This window comes from Andrographis paniculata, unplaced genomic scaffold (genome assembly GCF_009805555.1).
Source record: "Andrographis paniculata isolate CXL003 unplaced genomic scaffold, ASM980555v1 Contig34END, whole genome shotgun sequence".
Taxonomy (NCBI): Eukaryota; Viridiplantae; Streptophyta; class Magnoliopsida; order Lamiales; family Acanthaceae; genus Andrographis; species Andrographis paniculata.
Window position 1 is genome coordinate 5,451,799 of NW_026137567.1, and position 12,844 is coordinate 5,464,642.

The 12,844-nt window shown below is 36.4% G+C and overlaps 2 protein-coding genes across 3 annotated transcripts; one reads left to right on the top strand and one right to left on the bottom strand.

The window, feature by feature from the left end:
- Positions 1 to 4,475: 4,475 nt before the first annotated feature.
- Positions 4,476 to 6,868, top strand: LOC127248539 (E3 ubiquitin-protein ligase WAV3-like). The gene is made up of 2 exons (XM_051270920.1): positions 4,476 to 4,865; positions 4,965 to 6,868. The coding sequence occupies exons 1-2, from the start codon at positions 4,476 to 4,478 to the stop codon at positions 6,663 to 6,665; spliced, it is 2,091 nt and encodes a 696-aa protein (XP_051126877.1). The 3' UTR covers positions 6,666 to 6,868.
- Positions 6,823 to 11,991, bottom strand: LOC127248540 (protein RMD5 homolog). Of its 2 annotated transcripts, XR_007838118.1 has the most exons (4): positions 11,854 to 11,991; positions 8,386 to 9,638; positions 7,683 to 7,736; positions 6,823 to 7,310 (listed from the first exon to the last, which is right to left on the bottom strand). XR_007838118.1 is itself a non-coding variant. In XM_051270921.1 (2 exons), the coding sequence occupies exon 2, from the start codon at positions 9,621 to 9,623 to the stop codon at positions 8,463 to 8,465; it is 1,161 nt and encodes a 386-aa protein (XP_051126878.1). In that variant the 5' UTR covers positions 9,624 to 9,638; positions 11,854 to 11,991; the 3' UTR covers positions 8,258 to 8,462. The 2 variants fall into 2 exon arrangements, 1 of the variants encoding a protein (XP_051126878.1); XM_051270921.1 differs by lacking the exons at positions 6,823 to 7,310; positions 7,683 to 7,736 and having other exon boundaries at positions 8,258 to 9,638.
- Between the last annotated feature and the right edge of the window lie 853 nt (positions 11,992 to 12,844).

A 12,844-nucleotide genomic window follows, 5' to 3' on the forward strand; every position in this document is an offset into this window, starting at 1 on the left:
AAAAAGAGAAATGAAAATACTTTTTTACAAAAATATTTTAAAAATGAGTATAAATTTGAATAACATAGAGTAATAAAAATTTGAATGAAAAATATGTGAAGAGTGTGACGTTTTGAGTGAAAAAAAGAGTGGTATTATGTATTAAAAATATATACTAGTATATGGAGTAATATTTTAAACAAGATATAGGCGTTCAAATTGGATGAGATATATCTTTTCAAGAAAAAAATAAATAAAAATGAATGGTATAAATATATATGACACAGCAATAATAACAGAATTTTGCTATCTAAAAAAAATTGTTGATTGCATTTTTTTATAACAGACTACAAAGATAACACAATTCCACATGTACTTACATCAAATATCATAACTATTGCATTGTTTCATGTGACATATGTTTACTTCAAATGGCAAAATTATAATGTTTGATTTTAGAAACTTTGAGATTATTTCATTTCATTTTTAGTAAGATATATAATCTAAAAGTTAATATGTTAATATGGTATCACATGTTTGTTTGACTAATTTCATTTAATTTTTGCTATTTATAAAAAATTCCCCCCCCCCCCCCTCAAAAAAAAAATCAAATAGGTATTTTTTATTTATTATATTACAATAAAAATTAATTTTATATGTTAAATATAGCATCAATTTCTACTTATATAACATCAAGCTATTATTCAAATCAAGCATTGTCTCAAACTAATAATAACTAATTAAATCAACTTAACGACTATAACAATAACAATAATAAACACTTAAGCATTATATATACAAACCCATTAATTATTTCAATCATTTCTATAACTTCTCGAATGAATTTTGATTATTTTATTTGCACTCAATTTGGGTACACATTCAATTTGTTTAATTATGATTGAGTTGGTTGGGACTGATTGAGGAGGTCACAACATGTGCTGCAATAATGACCACATTTCAATTTTCAGTACACACATCTTATGTATATATATACATATATACGTATAAAAATTGTATAAATTGGAAAAAAAAAAATTAAATTAAAAATAGTATGTACTATTTGATTCATTTATTGTCCTAATTAAATAATGCATGTGACTCACCATCGTGCATGAACTTTGAGCTGCACCAAATTTCTTAGGATTGGATTTGGGGAAATGTCACGTCCATGGGGAAAAATAAATAAATAAATAAAATTATATATAAATTTCAATTGGACAATATTTAAGTAAAATGAAATACAACATGGGCACCATTAATTTGTATGTACATGAATAAATGTATCTAATTTCACTATTTATTGGAAGTATAAAATTATAAATAGTGATATTATAGAAATTTTAATATTCATATAGAAAGAAAGAAAATAAATAAATTAATTAATCGAAGAGAGGAAAGAGAGAATGTGGAGAAATAAAATAGTGAAATCCATCCCTTTTTATTATTATACAAAAAAATTAATGGGGATTGAAGAATTTCAAGATGATATATATATATATATATATACACACACAAGTGAATTGAGAAGTATAATTTAATCACTCCAATCCAAGGGTTTGAGTTTCTTTATTTATTTATTTTATAATTGTCAAGAACAATATATATATATATATATGTATATTTATACACACCAACTCTCTTATTGTTCATACAAATACCAACTAATATCAACAACTCCTTTAATCAAGACAAATTCCTTGACAGCACACAAATCCAAAAAATCATGTAGGACGAAACCCTTTTTCTAAAAAATAAAACTTAAAAAAATCAATTTCCCAATTTTGAATTAATTGAACCACTAAATCATGTTAATTGTCTGTATAGCATACAATGATGATTAAAAAGAAAAGAGAGGTTTTTATTGGCATTTGCCCCTAATAATTTTAATTATTATTTTTATTAAAATAAAATACAATTTCATAGTTTTGTGGGTGCCCGCCCACTTCGCATGCCCTTTTCTTTGTTTGTATATTGGGATATTTAAGTTTAAAAAATCAGGACAATTATACTAATCAAGAACCAATTTTTAAGTGGACAAAAATTGGGCCTTTGTTTGTTTGATTATTTTGTAGTTAATGCATTGGATACTTAATTAGAGGAATCAATCCCACTTTTGTTTACTAGGAAAGAAATCCATTAAATTAAAATAGTAACAATAAATTATAGTGTGTGACTGAATAAAATATAAAAATTCAATTCTATATTTTTGCATACTTTAAAAATAGAAGTAAGATCTGCAGCCAGTCCAAGGTCCAGTTGTGTTGCTGTAACGGTAATTCCGTGGACCATCATTATAATAATCATCATCATAATAATAATAATAATTAATAATATACATTATTTTTACGATAATCAAACATGTGCAATTACAGAAATATCCAATCAAATCCATAACTAATTAATTAATTAAAATTTTGCAGGTGTAGTAAAAAGACATGTTATGTCCACACTGACCGATTGACTAATTCACTTCTGACTTCGCATTTAGCCGTTTCTGATCCTCTGTATCGCGGCCCATCACCCTACGGTGCTCGCCCAATCACATGCAGTTAAAATTAATATTTTAATATTGATAAAAACTAACCATTGGATAGGTGCACTGCACCCGTCTCATCTGATCCCGTCATAACGCGGAGCTAACGCCGTTAACTGTCGGAACAGTGAGGAGACAGAAGAAGACGCGACGTCGGTAGGTTACTGTCAGTCTGTTACTGTTAATTGTCAAATCAAACTCTACTAGAAAACATGGCCCTGCTAATTTAATTGTATTTTTTAATGAAAGTGTCCTAAAATCTACCAGAAAAAAAAAAAACTGTACTACTATAAATTTAACAATAATTTAGAAGAAAAAAATAAAATTGGGATTGGAGAGAATTGATTGTTACGTGGGGCATGAATAGAATAGGGGTAGACATTAGACAAGTGACACTGCCAGTCGATGGAGACTAATAAAGGCTGAAAGATTCTCAAAATATTTTCTTACTAATATTTTGTCACACCCTTCAACACAGTAAATAAATAAATCATATTATATTCAAATTAAATAAGCTTCATTGGATTAGGGATGGATGAATTTTTTATTTTCTTTTAAAAGTCCAAATAAATATTTTATTACAGTAAATGTCTTCAATAATGGACCATAAATTGCATAGATGATAAAGCTGTAGAGGATGTGTCCCATTACTACAACTTCTAATGTACCAAAGTCATAAATTGGCTGCACAATCGGTATTTATCCTCAATCAATGGAACAAAAGGACAAATAATAAATAGTAATAAAATGAAATAAAGATAAACATCAGTAAATCGCATTAAAGAAAGAATGCACTGTCAGTGTAGACACACAGACACCAATTAATCTAAGCATTCAATTCCCACATTAAAAAACCAATAAAAACAAAGAAATAAATAAATGGTGATGGTACGAAGGTGGTGAAATTATTGGTCATCATACTCATAATCATGACCACCTATCAAACAAAAAAAAATTAACCCTAAATTCTAACAAGATGGGATTTTTATTCATATTTCTAGTCATACCCCTTAACAAGAAAAAGGCGGCAGGGAGTTAAAATAAACCAAATCTAAATCCTTAATTAAATAAAAATGTTGATGGAAGAAAAAAAAAAAAAAAAAGAGAAAGAAATATAATGGGAATTGGGAACACAGTAAGCAAGCAAGCAAGTAGTCCATGTGGTTGTTTACAGAAAAAATCAATATGGGCAGAATAAAAGATATGATGGTGAAAATGGCAGAAGAGGGAAGGAAGAGAAGTGAAGTGATTTCCGAAAAGGAGTAAGAAAGTTGTGATGCAGAGAAGCTTAAGGCGAAAGTGCAGATCAAATGGGGAAGAAGGACATTACCAATGGGGTGGGAGGGTGGGTGGGTGAGTTTCTACTTTCTATGCGTTGACTTGTTGGAAACCTCCACGTGTCAGTCATTTTTCTTGGGTTTATTATATTTGTATTGTGCATTGCCCCAAAGCCCACTTCTGCAATTTTAAATGTAACAGCAGCAGCAGCTTCCTTTCCTTCCTGTAATTAAAATAAAAGCTTCAGAGGAAAAGGGTGGGTAGGAAAGAGACAGTGTGTGATTTTACATTTGATGTTTTTTGGGGGCTTTTTGCAGTGATCTTTTTGTGTGAATTCATTCACAGATACACACAATAGAGAGAAAGAGAAAGAGAAAGAGAGAGAGAGTGGATTGGGATTTGGAAATTGGGATTTGGGATTTGAGATTGGGACTGTGGAGAGGTGAGGGAGGGTGGAAGGGTATCTTTTGTTTCCTCTTTTCCTTGTTTTCTTTCATGTGTTTTTGTCATGTTTCTCAATCCTCCTATTCTATAATGTCTTGTTTCGTGTCTGCTTTGGCTCTCTGTGTTCTTCCTTTCTCTTCCCCAATTCCACAATTTATCTTCTAGCCCTCTCCCACTCACCATCACCCAGAAACCAGAAAGAAATCAAGAAAAGCAGAAGTGCAGGCAGGCAGGCAGAATGGTTTTAGGTTGGAGAAGGGCATTCTGCACATCCATCCCAAAGGATAAAGATAGAGACTTACCAATCATTAAAGACAAATCTGCTTCTGCTTCTGCTTCTACTCCAAGTCCAAGTCCAAGAATCGGCTCCAGATTTGGAGGGTTTTTCTCCAATCCCTCCACCCCCCGCCCGGATTCTGAAACCCCCAATCTCCGGTGCAGAACCACGGCGGAGCTGCCCAATGCCGCCGCCGCGACACTCTCCAGCAAATCAACCCCACAGAGCCCAAGACTACAATGCAAAACCAGAAACAGCCCCAGGCTGGGGCTTTTCCACCGCTCTGCTCCGTCTTCTCCGCGCTCCCCCTCCGCCTTCTCTTTGCTCAAGTCCGGCCTGCGCCTCTCAAAGGTCTGTTCATAATAATAATAATAATATATTTTATTTACAGTATGTAATTTTTGTATGATTGGGTATTGATGAAAGTATTCATTAATGGCGGTACTGCAGGGTAGGTGTGGAATATGCTTACATAGCGTGAAGACAGGGCAGGGAACCGCCATATTTACGGCGGAGTGCGGCCATAGCTTCCACTTCCCCTGCATCTCCGCCCACGTGAAGAAACAGGTCTCCCTCGCCTGCCCAATCTGCAATTTTTCTTGGAAGGAAATGCATCTTCTCGTAGCTGACGATCACAACAAACCATTTGGAGGCGGCGGCGATGCAATTCCCCGAGAGAACGATAAGAGATGCGTATTGAAGGTTTACAATGACGACGAGCCTCTGTCGTCTCCGACGTCCGGTGCACGATTCAATCCAATTCCTGAATCGGATGAAACCGAGGAGGAATACGACGAATTCCCAGGCTTCTTCGCCACCAACAGTGTGATTCCCGCCGGTGAGCTGAAGGCGAAGAATATGGACGTCGCTATGCTGCCGGAAGCGGCTGTGGTTTCAGTCGGAAGGACCAGCGAGACTTACGCCGTCGTTTTGAAAGTCAAAGCTCCGGCGGCGCCTGTACGCGGAATTTCGATCGATTTGGTAATCGTTGTTAACGTCAGCCGGAGTCTCATCGCCGAGAAGCTTCAATTGTTGAGGAGAATGATGAGAGTCGTCGTTTCATCTCTAACCGCCGCCGACCGCCTGTCAATTGTGGCGTTTTCCACTTCTTCGAAGCGGTTACTGCCGCTTCGAAGAATGACAACTTCCGGCCGGAGATCCGCCCGTAGAATTATCGACGCAATAGTTCCGTTGGACGGCGGCGCCACCAGCGCTACTGACGCGCTTATGAAGGCGGCGAAGGTCATCGAGGACCGCCGCGAGAAAAATCCTGCATCAAGCATCTTGCTATTCTCCGACGGCCATCGCGGCGGTCCAATGGTTTCTTCCACGCGATTCTCCCACTATGAAATCCCTCTCCATTCCGTGAACCTCAGCGCGTGCCTCAAATCGCCGCCGGCGGACGATACATTCGCTGAATTGCTTAACGTCGCCGTTCAGGATCTCAAAATTCAGCTAGGGTTTACATCGGGGTCGGCTCCGGCGGAGATAAGCGCGGTGTATTCGTACGCGGGTAGGGCGTCGTTTGTCGGGTCCGGGTCAAGCTGGTGCCGGGTCGGGGACCTGCACTCCCAGGAGTCTCGAGAATTGTTGATTGAATTGCGGGTCCCATCATCATTGGGTGGGGCCCATCGCCGCCTGACCGTTCGATGCACTTACAAAGACCCGTCAACTCAAAAAACCATATGCGACAAGGAGCGCCCCATTTCGGTGCCTCGCCCACGCGCCGTCGGATCATCTGCCACGCGGGACATCCAACGCCTCCGATGCCTCTTCGTCACCACACGCGCCGTCGCCGAGAGCCGGCGAATGGCCGACAACAGCGACGTGGACGGCGCCCACCACATGTTGGCTTCGGCTCGGGCTATGGTTCTGCAATCGGCTTCCGGCTCGAGCGAGGAGTTCGTGCGCGGGCTCGAAGCTGAGCTGGCTGAGCTGAATTGGAAGCGGCAGAACGGAATGCTGCCGCGGCGGAGGAGCAGCCGGGGAAGAGAAGCTGCACGGGCGGAGGACAAAGCCGCCGCCGCCGCCGAGCCGCTTACGCCGACGTCGGCTTGGAGGGCGGCTGAGCGGCTAGCTAAAGTGGCCATAATGAGAAAGTCATTGAATAGAGTCAGCGATCTACACGGCTTTGAGGATGCAAGATTTTAATTAATCTTATTTTTCCATTTTCCTATTATTATCATTCGTAATAAAAATTAAAATAAAAAATCCAAAAAAAAGGGACATGTATATCTAAATGTATAAATGAAAAAGAGACCCCACGTAGTGTATTGTATTATTAACTGAGAGGGGTAGGGTTGGGGGGTCCTCTCAGCTTTTTGTCTTTATTTTACTTGCTCTATTATTTTCAATTGTTTTGTTCTTGCCCTTAACGTCTCTCTCTTTCAAAAATATAATCGAAAGAGAATGATGATATGTATGATGATATATCTTGTCCAATTCAAACCAATTGAACAATTAATATTGTCCAGGTGTCATTTAATTTATATTTGAAAGTAAATATATTAAAATTGAGAGCTTTTTTGGTAGCAAGCATATACATGTCTTGTTCCAATGAGCCATTATTTCCTAGATCTTTTTGGTTTGTATTTACATGGTTGAGCTTTCAGAAATTCAAAACTTTCCTCCAAACTTCATATGATGCAATTGATTGTTTATGACTCGTTTGCCCTTGTTCTCCCGTATTCACATATCACTTTCAAATTGTTTGGAATGTGAAATGGCAGGGCATTTGGTTTTGGTCCCGCACAAGGATCATCACACGTACAAAGATCTATGACACAAGTTGCTCATCTGGTTCGAGTAAGTTAAAAAAGAGTAAGGCCCTTGATTTTGAAGTTGCAACAGACACATTTAACCAATTATTGATGAAACCCTTTCTGAGAAGATGATTCACTCACTCATTAGATGCATACATATACACACATACACGTGGCTAATGAGAAAAACAAGATTTGGTGCATGTGATATGCAGTGCAGGTACCCACAGGATAAGGATTACTGAAACTGTGGCATTTGGGAAAATACAAATAGTGGGAAGTAGTAATGGTAATGAAGGAAGCTTCAAAAACTAGCAAAAGCAGAAAAAAGATAGTGGCAGCAAAAGGTATTTGATTCACCAAATATTTATATGTATATAACTTTAGGAATCCTGAAATTGCGCACCTGTAAAAGTTCTTGACTGCAACTGCTCAGCCTCAGATGTGATTGATGTCAAGCCTATAGGTGATTTTATTTTTTGTCACTGATATAGGAGAACAACATTCCACCTTTATTGGTAGCAACTTTTAAAAGGGAATAGGAATAGGGACCATTGTACTTGAACAAGACTCTAATCACATATAGCATGCACACAGTCGGTTTGATTAGCAATGGATAACTAACATAACACAGTCTATACAACAATTACTTGGGATAACAGGGTGGGTGGGTGATTTTGGTAAAATGGATAATGTAACTAATCAAGAGAAATCTTGGGTCTCATAACTACAATTAGCAAAACACAGAAAAAGGGAAATTATGCAGTGTTTGATGACTAGAAACCAACAAAGAGAAAAGAACCTTGATAGTGAAATGTCAAAACAATGGAAAGATGATGCATGCATGAGATGTGGATTTTTTTGGGGTACATGATATTAAATTGAGTGCAAAAGGTAAGAAGATAATCTATGGAGATTTCACCAACTATGAAATCAAGCTTTCACTTTAGACAATATCTTCAACCAGGTGAGGGCTAAAAATGCTAATATTGCAAGCATATTGAGCAAATAATGTCTGTTATAAATACACATTCATCTGTCGAACTTATTGTTAATAAAAGGAGAGCTAGATAGATGTACAGTGAATATTTTAAAGAGATAAGTATTACCATTTGGATTTGTCGAGTGCAGCAAAGATGGGAAGGCCAAAGAGCTTTGTCTTAAGCAATTTACTTATTGTGAAGCTTCAGAAGTATAATCGCTTGCATTGACCTGCTTCGACTTCAGATGGGCAATAGGGGCACTTGAATGGTCTAGTGCTGTTGTTTTTTGATAGCTTTGTGATCGAATGCTTGCACAGCACATGCCCGCAGGACAACAACATAGGAGGGTTGTCTTCACTTGCTTGGTCTCGGCTAACTGGACAAACAAACACCGAGTGGAACTGAAACTCTTGACCTAAATCCACTGGCACCGGTAATTGTGTCATGGACTGCCATTCCTGCTTTTTCCCGGCCATCACAGTCATCAACTTCAACAATGTTGGCAGCCCCTGAACTCCAGCTGCAATTGCCACGCTCAATGGACTCTCATAAGACTGCCCCATAAGATTACAGAACTGGCGGGCGAGTTCCTCGGACAGTTTGTCCCAGTGTATGGAGGATAATAGTTCAGAATACGGCGAAGAATCAAGCTTCCCAGCCCATAATATGCAAGCCATGAGTTTCTGTAATTCAGGCAGATGTTTAGCAGAAAATGGAGCTAAAAAGGTCCTAGCATATTTCAAAGCTTCGTCCCGGCTACCACTCCGCAATATCTCTACAAATTTAAGGCTGTGAAGTTTCATTTCAATGTCAGATCCTTTCTGAATCAGTTGCTCATGATTCTTTGTTGCCCAATTCAGAGCCGGCTCAAGATTTCCAGACTTCATGGCTTCCAGTATTTGAAACATTTCTAAAAATGGTGACTTTATATCTGAGGCCTCTGGTTCATTGGATTCATTCACGAAACAGTCCCCGATGTCAAATTGGCCCTCACGGTAGAAGTGGCTGGCAATTATTTGGTTAACTGTGTGGACATCAAAATCAACATTGCGATATGCCTTTGAAATGTCGGGATTGAAAGTTCTCTCAAGAAGTTTCGGATACTTGCTCAAAGCCAGATTCAATTCCTTCTGTGTCCCTTCCAGTTGGTTGAGTAGAGCAATTTCCTTCAACTTAGCATTCAATTCACTGAGGACCAATTTATGATCGGATGGAGAGACAGCATCAGGCGCAGATTGTATTCTTGATAAAGCATGTTCGATTCCTTGTCCAATCTGCTCAATGACTTCTTGAGATTTTGAAGATGAAAGTTTTTGTTTTTTCGTCACATGTTCAAAAGCATCTTTGATCGAGCCCAACTCCATTTCTAGATGTGCAACCTTCTCAATTCAAAATTTTTTCATAAGTGTGACAACCACCAACAAATAAGATACAAGTTCATGTCACCAGCAGAAATTTAGCATCCAAGATAATTTTTCCAGGACAAAACTATGGATGCACTGAATACATATCAAAACATAGCAACCAAGCTTGTAGAGATTTCTGCCAAAAGAAACATCTAAACAAGTATCTAAAGAACTTATAATGCACGTTACACCTTCCCATACCAAATTTGAAAACAACTTTTGCTCTCATGGCATTCTACTACAGTGTCAAAGGGAAAAGGAGTATCCATTCCTCTTAAGACTAATCAATAACGGGATTTACCTTGTAACTAGAATGTTATGCATCCACTGCATAGTGAAACTGATGAAGTGTCTCAAGCTTCATAAAGATATTCAGGAATGGGATACTAAACTCATACTGAGAGAAGTTGGGAGAGACAATTTATATGGAGTTTACGGATAGAACACATAAATGCCATATGATTCAGTAGGCATGTATACTATATCAAAAATGGGTAAGCTAATCTCATTTCATCATCACACAACAAAAGCAAAACTTATGCTGAAATTACATTTAAGTAAAATTTACTTGATAGACGAATTTCAACCCAGGGATGGAGGAAAATTTTTCATCAAGATTTATTATTATTATTTTTTAAAAATTATTGTTATTATTATAGTATCAATACTTTATTTTGCATCTGTCTTCAAACATGAAATTCCAACATACAAAGCATAGAAACCACAAAACAGGTAAGGGTGGTGGTGCAGACAACGTAGGAAAATGAAGAGAATTAGCTATGACAATTTGAGCACTGTCAAACTATTAATGCAGATGAATTATTGGACCTAATATCTATATTTCTAGTTCACATTGGTTCACATGTATCAACAGAAATTTCATATTGAAGGATATTTCAAAAATTTGTGTTGGAGAGTTTATTTTACATTATACTTCCTCCATCGTGCAAATGTGTGCTCATTTGATCGAAACCGAGTTTTAATAAAAGTGAGTAATAGTTGTTACTTTTTTCTTTTACAGTAAAAAGAAGTATAAAAGCGTAATGACTTTTTACTTAAAAAGGAAACGATAATAATTTTTTATGACTAACCCAAAAAGAAAAGTGAACATAGAGTTAAATGATGGAGGGAGAATTATTTTGAGCAAAAGTATCGGGTTCCTAATAAAAGTTCAATACCGGCTGCAGTAGGATAATGTCTTAAATGTCAATCTTAGCTGTTAGCTTCATTAATACAAAGTATGGTACAATTAGTTTTCCAACTTACATACATTTTATGGCATGCACCTTAAGGATCCTTGATCCAAGAGAATGGAACGCCATGCACTTTCTAATAGGCATGGATATCATGGCCTCAAAACCAGTGGGGTTCTAAGTGCAGTTTATTAAAGTAGATGGATGACTAAAATTTGGAAGACCCAAAAATAAAAAGGATTCTCTGATGGTCATTGCCAAAAGATCTCCTAAGCAATAGAAACAAAAATTAACAAGGCACTCAAATGGTGTGGAACTTTTAGATGCCACAAATTGAACGGTACATTTCAACAGGTGGAACTTTTAGATGCCAAAACCACAATATCTTTTAACAAATTATTTGCACAGAGTAGAAGCAGATAATTATAAGTTCAATACTGAAAATGGCGGAGAGAATGTAGTTTTCATTACTTCAAAGTTCAGTCTGTAAAACTCTAACTGCACAACAAGCAACAGAGATGATGGATAATCAAGGTAAATAAGTACGTTGCCCTTCCTTTCTTCTACTGTTTTCTTTTGAAATGTTAATGTCCCAAGTGAGTAAAAATAAGGCCTAGCTATTTTTCCTGCAAACCAAAACATCTTTAAGAAGAACCAAATTCAAGGACTAAATCATCCGATAGCAAATCTGATTACGAATCAGGTTGTTTACATCCAACATGTTTTCAAAAAAAATTCTATGATCTCAATAGACAATAAAGCAATGGCTTTCTCAGACAAATGCCAATTACGAAAACCCAAAGGTATAAATCCAACAACAATATCTGAGAGTATAATATATATATATTAATCTAATCTCCTCAAATAAGTTTCGAGCAAATGAACAATCGTTAAATTATATACAATTACATACATTAATAGCGCCAGAACAATAAATTAAGATCGAAATACAAATGAAAATGAACGTAACGCCAAATTAGGGTTAGATTGCTTACACGAATCAGGAGTACAGATCAAGCACGCCAACGAGGAGCGACAGAGAAGAATAACTACCCCAAGAAAGCAGAGGAATATTGCATATAGATAGGAACTGCAACGATGATTGATTGATTCGCAATTCTAGCAAAATTTTGTTCAGAATCAGCGATGAGAAGACGATTATGCCAAAAACAGAATGACATTTCTACCCTTGGGCCTTTTGGGCCTCAATTCGTAGGCCCAGTATAGATTGCATGTACCGAACTACTAAGCCCATAGACTTTTTGGGTACAAGGCTTACTTTATTGTTATTACTTTAAAATAATTAAGGCGTAGCTGGTCTTGTTACAAATAAAAACAATTCGACTTGATCAAATCATTGGCTCTGGTTATACAATCATTTAGAATTTTAGTAGCGTAGACACAGTATTTTAGGAGGAGTGTAATTAGTAGATAATTAAAAATATATTAGTGAAAATAATTATCCTATATTATAAATAATTATAAATTAAGATTAAGATAACTAATTAATTTAATTAAAATTAAAAAGTTCAAAATGAGATTAAAGTGTGTAATCATTTTCCAAAAAAAAGAAAGTGATATGATACGTGGGACGGACATAAACGATAACGTGGACATGGTACGTGGGACAGATGGAGGACTATTTTAACATTTTAGAAAAATATTACATTAGTTATATATTTTCATTTTTAATATAAAAATAAGATAAATAAAAAATAAAACGAAAATATTATAAAAAAATTATTAAAAAATTAATAAAAAAGTAAAAATAAATTAATAATATAATTAAATTATCGGTGAATAAAATTAACTTTTAATATACATCTAAAGAAAAAAAAAAAGTGACATAATTGCCCCACAGAAATAGGTTTAATACTCCATTGCTGTTCGGGCAATTCCACGGTTCTATTGCTATTGGATAGCTCTGTAGCTTAAGGTTCATACTCCGTTTTTTGTCTTCGAACCCCCTGTGTTTTTGAACTTATG

Excerpts from the sequence above, each read along its gene's own strand:
- LOC127248539 (XM_051270920.1), top strand. The coding sequence starts at position 4,476 with ATGGTTTTAGGTTGGAGAAGGGCATTCTGCACATCCATCCCAAAGGAT. Across the intron at positions 4,866-4,964 it reads CCGGCCTGCGCCTCTCAAAG|GGTAGGTGTGGAATATGCTT; the intron begins GTCTGTTCATAA and ends GCGGTACTGCAG.
- LOC127248540 (XM_051270921.1), bottom strand. The coding sequence starts at position 9,623 with ATGGAGTTGGGCTCGATCAAAGATGCTTTTGAACATGTGACGAAAAAA.